The 5,693-nt window shown below is 48.4% G+C and overlaps 1 protein-coding gene across 1 annotated transcript in view; it reads right to left on the bottom strand.

Annotated features, from left to right (window-relative positions):
* The window catches only part of CDH11 (cadherin 11), a 77,339-nt gene that overhangs the window by 1,952 nt on the left and 69,694 nt on the right, over positions 1 to 5,693 (bottom strand). The window contains exon 11 of the mRNA XM_006769825.2: positions 1,705 to 1,956. Within this exon, the coding sequence (XP_006769888.1) occupies positions 1,705 to 1,956 (252 nt within the window). The remainder of the gene's footprint in view (positions 1 to 1,704; positions 1,957 to 5,693) is intronic.

Here is a 5,693-nt window from a genome sequence, read left to right as displayed (position 1 = left end):
CTGAACTCCAGGTGAAGGAAGGGATCCCACTAAGCTCAGGACACATGGCGAGTGGGCAGAGCTGCTTCCTGGGGAAGTTCGGGCAAGGCTTCACGCTTTATCTGTCACCTCCCCCCAGGGAGCTTCTCCACTGTTCCATGAGGATGCTCCCCGCACATTCAGCAACGCTGGAGATGTTGGTGGCTGAATGTGGCAGGCGGTCTGAGAGCCCCTCTGGGTCCCCCATCACTGTGAGATCCAGGGATGAGTGCTTGCACCTGCCCAGACCGTACCTGGCCCCCAGCGCTCACCAAGCAGTGTCCTTCCTCTCTGCCTAGCTCTTGACAACACTTTTGCCCAGACCACTTCCTCTCACTCGCTTTGCTTGGCTGACTCTGTCTTATCCTTCATCCTGGAAACCTTTCCTGGCACCAGATCGAGCCCTTAGCACCTGCTTCTTGCACTGACCTGCCCCTGTTCTCACCATCATCATCATCATCTCTATCATGTGGTACACAGCCCTGGCTCCCCAGGTAGCCTGTGAATTTCTTAGAGCTCTTCCGTGTTCTGCTTGCAATCGCCATCCATCCCAGCCTCTTTCACCCACTGGGAAACTCTTTCAGGACCTGACCAGTAAGATGTCTCTGTCTCTGACCTTTTGACCCTCCCAGTCAAGGTCAGGCACTTTCTATTCTTGTGCCCCCAACATCTTTGGTTCACCGCCCTATGTGCCTCTGTAGTTTATCTGTTCGGGCGTATTTTCCTCAATAGACGATGAACTTACCCATCACTGAGATCTTGTCTAGATCTTCATTTCACCCTCCCTCCCCCGAGGGCCAGACATGGGGTCTGGTACCCAGACCATCGTCAGGAACTCTCTGTGGAACTGAGCGCACTCATTCTCCCCTATGTAACTGAACCCCATTCATTCATTCAGTGGTGAACTACTTTGTAGAAAAGCATAAACGTGGTGTCAGACATACTTGCATTTGAATCTTGACTTTTGTCACTTACAGGTTCTGAGAAGCTGGGGGGACTGATCTACTCTTCCTGAGGCCCAACCATGGTGGATGGTAGGAGCCTCAGTACATTCCTGTTATGAGGAACCCACAGATGAGAGGAGAGAGCAGAAGAGGGGTCCCTAGCCCAGCTTGCCAGGGCAGAAAGCGTTCTCAGGGTCCCCTTAAGCCCAGGCACACCCACAGTTATTACATATTACATATGCTAATCAGAGGGGGAATCAAGACCCTGTTTCAGGCAGGGGACCTTCGACCTTCCTCCAGTTCCTCGAGTCCTTCACACATTGTCTTTTGCCTCATGATTATTCTTTCTGTCTCTAATCCTTCTCCTTCCCCTTGCACGGCAAAGCATTACTCATATACGAGGTCTCTGCCCAGATTCAGTTCCTGCAAAACCTTCTCTGGTAACCCCATGGCACCCCCAGGTGGCTTCTACTATTCAGTCCTGGGGTGCCTGGCAAGTTGCTTAGCCTTCCCCCAACTCTGCTCTAACTGCTTGTTAATTTGCCTCCCCCTCCTCCACCCGCACCCCCCCCCCACACACACACACATTCCATAAAATGCAGGAGCAGGAACTGCCTCTGTCTCAGGCTTCACCCACAGCACACAGCCTAGTTCCAGCAGCCAGCCTGGACTCAGAAATATCTGTGTTTCAAGGACGGGCATCTAGGAAGGCCCTCCCTGCAGGTGCCAAGGGAGCCCTTACCAAGGAGAATGACGATGCAGGCCAGGATGGCGATGAGTGCGCCTGTGCTCAGGCCGGCATTCAGGATGTAGGCCTCAGCGTTGCAGGAGAGCAGCGCCCCGTTCACGTCGCACCCGCAGACCCTGATGGTGAGGGTGTTGGTGCTACTCATGGGTGGGATGCCACCATCACTGATCACGATGGGAAGGAGGTACAGATCCTGCTTCTGCCGACTGAAGCCCCCATGCCGGGCATACACCCCCGCGGTGTTATCTGTGGGAAGAGGGGAGACAGGGTGAGCTCTCGGAACCGGGCCATTTGCATCACAGCCTGTTGGATCAGAGGGAGCTCCTCTCATGGCCAAGGTTAACAGTCTTCCCCTCCTGTTCTGTAGTCTAGACGCTGCAGTCATTTGCTGTGATAGGAGCACAGAGTAACCTCTGCAGTTTGGAAACAAAACTCAGAACTCGGCTCTTTCATTGGCAAGATAACCACACCCTTTTTTAGTCGGATGTTGTCCTTTCCCTCAAATACAAGCAAGTGTGAGCTTCTACCACATAGTCTATGTTAGTGCGGGATGTAAATAAATACTTAAGTGAGTATGAAAAACAAAACAAAAAACCCTTCTTTTCCTTCTTTGCACTTTCCCTGCTTCATGACAAGCCTTTGGCCAGTTTTTGTGTGTTTATTCGCGTGTTTCTCAGAGATTCCCTGTCCACTCTCCAACCTTGCCCAAACTATGAACTCAATCAAGAGTCCTAAAGGAAAATACTTCTGTAAGAAGAAATACTTGATAAAACCCAGCAGCGGGGTTATAGTTTCTTTGAAAAGTCAAGCACCATCAGGCACCCAATTGAACACGCCACCCCTCCTGCTTAAAACGATCCCAGCTTTTCTCTGTTGCCCACACAGCACAGCCCTCATGTACACAGTCAGCCACCAGGAAGTGCCTGAATCTGGACCTGGTCCTGCCTTCCGGGCTCACATCCAGCCCCTCCCCACACATCCGGATCAGCCTAGCATGCTGAAGTCACTGCCTCCAGGCACAACACTCTTCCTTGGCCTCCTGATCTCTTTGCTGCTCTAATGCCCCCCTACCCCCCAGCTATTCCTTTGACCCAGGCAGGTGAACTCCTCAGGCCTCCAAATTGAATCCCAAAGCCATCTCTTCGGGGAGGCCTTTCTAGACCTCTCCCCTCACCTCCTTTGTGACCCACAACACTGTATTCCTGCAAAAATTGGTATCCCGCTGCTCTGTCATTATTTGACATCTCCTAGACTATGAACTTCTGGGAGAATAGGGGATTTTATCTGATTCATCTCAGCCTCTGCAGTGCTGGACACACAGCAGACATCCAATCAATCTTTGCTGAACAAATGATGTAACCGTTCTGGGAAAGGTTTGACCCAAATTCCAGATGTGAGCTTTCATGTTTCTCAATCTTTTGTAACCTATGCCCCCAAATGCTTCCTCATCATTTTCTCTGCATCTCTCTATATCCCAAAAATATGTTTTCCAGGCTGTATGCTCTGGGGGGCGGGAGGGGGGTGGGGGGAAACACTAGTATGATAAGACAGTTGAAGTTTGAAATATGCCTGCCATCAAATTACACACACACACACACACACACACACACACACAGCTCCTCGGTGTGGCCTGCCTCCCTTTGTGAGTTAAGAATCAGAAATTTATAGCAACATGAATATTATCACCGACACAATGGCCCAATAGCTAGCAGGCTCTCAATGGATTGACAGACAGTACTATGAATTACCTCTTGCCATAGGAAAAAATATCTTAGAATCTCAAAATTGCTTTGATAGATTTTAGGTGAAAGGAAATGTAACATGTACCTGGTGAGAGAAAATACACATTTAGGGATGAGCAGATACTCAAGGTAGCGCGGAAGGTAAGATGTGTGCTCAGCTGTTGGCAAGCCTTGTCATGACAGGTCTCTGCCCTTCACTGCCAGCATTTCAATCAAGGCAGGGCCGAAGAGCTAGCTAGCCCTTGTCTCTATAGTTTCTGAATTTTGTGTGATTGACATCCATGGCTCTTATCTCTGGAGAAAATTTATATATACTGTGGAAAATCATGAAAAATTAAAATAAACAGGTCAAATAAAACGTGAACTGTAAACCTAGTTTCCTGGCTATTTTGACCTATCTACTTTAGGGCATACCACTATTCTATGCTTAACAATTAGAAAAGCATTTACATATCTATAATAAATTGTTTCAAAATATGTTATTTTTTTTCCTTCTCATAAATTCTTTGGGGTTCAGTAAGACTTCTGCAAATTAAGTTATAATATCTACCCCCATTTTAATGATCTGAAATGTCACTAACAACATCATGAATAAACATTAAAAATTTAAGAAGGGACGCACAATAGTAAAATTGCCTGGTTAAAGGTGCCTCTCCAATATGGGTGACATCCCTAGTGTACTTAGTTTATCTGTGGGGTCCCACCCTGTTACCCACGGTGCTAGTTTGGAGACCATGTGAGCTGAGCGTTTTTGGCGCTTTAAACCCATGAAGGCCGTGATTTAAAATCTGTTCTTCAGGGTGCCTTCCAGGCAAGACTGTCCCTCTGGATCCCAGCAGGCCGGCTTCCACACGAAAGTAAATGAAATTCAAACACTGATAGGAACCACGGATCTGCGCAGGACGCCAGTGTGTGAATTCAAGCCGCTCCTTACTGTGAACAGCTGAGCCCTCTCAGACTCACTGAAACGGTGGCACAGAAGCTCCTCAAAGTACCCAGCTGACTGGAGCATTTAAATCTCTGAGGGACAGATCAGTAGAATCTTGAGAACTCTTGTTTAATCTCTTCTAGTTGAACATGTTTGACATATGAATGTTAAGAGTAGCTCTAGAGGTGGGAAATAAATGGGCCGAGGCTCTCTTCTTGGGCATGTTCTAATTATACACTTTGTTTTTTTAAATATATTTTATTGATTTTCCACAGAGAAGAAGGGAGAGGGACAGAGTCAGAAACATCGATGCGAGAGATCAATCAGCTGCCTCCTGCACGCCCCCCACTGGGGATGCGCCCGCAACCAAGGCACATGCCCCTGACCGGAATCGAACCTGGGACCCCTGAGTCCGCAGGCTGACGCTCCATCCACTGAGCCAAACCGGTTCGGCTAATTATACACTTTAGAAGGAGTCCTTTGTCCCATCTAGAGCCTCCCTTGTTCATCTTTAAAATGAGGACCCTTGCCTGGCTGGTGTGGCTCAGTGTTTTAGCGTCGACTTATGAACCACGAGGTCATGGTTCGATTCCCAGTTAGGGCACATGCCTGGGTTGGGAGCTCGATCCCTCTAAGGGAAGTACAGGAAGCAGCTGATCAATGGTTCTCTCTCATCATTGATGCTTCTCTCTCTCTTTCTCTCCTTTCCTCTCTGAAATCAATAAAAAAAGCATATTTTAAAAACTGAGGACTCTGGTTGAGATCAAGCATGCCTTAAGCATGGGATTGTCATTGGAACCAAATCCTATCAGAAAAGTCAGTGGTTGTCCTCCGTGCTGTGCTTCCAGTGGGCTCAGGGGTCCTACCAGAGAAACCATCACCCAGTACCGAATTCTTCCAGGGTTGGAGACCCGGTGTAGGGGGAATGTGGGTCAGGAAATGGGTTCCACCAGCCTGGGAACCCATGGGTTCCTAGGTGCTCCATGTGGCTTGAGCAGATAAAATAGTCCCCCTCTACATCCAAGTGGCCCCAGCACCAATGGAAGGACGCGCTTTCTTTTGGGAGGGACATTCCAGAGAATTCAGTGCTGCGGCCTGTGAGAGTCTTTCTTGTGGTCCACTCTGACCACTGATCTTTCCCTCTATGGCAGTGGTTCTCAACCTTCCTACTGCCATGACCCTTTAATACACTTCCTCATGTTGTGGTGACCCCCAATTTCATTGTGACAAATTGATCATAATTAAAGCATAGTGATTAATCACAAAAACAATATGTAATTATAGATGTGTTTTCCAATGGTCTTAGGTGACCC

This window comes from Myotis davidii, unplaced genomic scaffold, assembly GCF_000327345.1.
Source record: "Myotis davidii unplaced genomic scaffold, ASM32734v1 scaffold243, whole genome shotgun sequence".
Taxonomy (NCBI): Eukaryota; Metazoa; Chordata; class Mammalia; order Chiroptera; family Vespertilionidae; genus Myotis; species Myotis davidii.
Note: the sequence above shows the minus strand (reverse complement) of the source record. Positions and strands in the feature narration are given on the sequence as shown.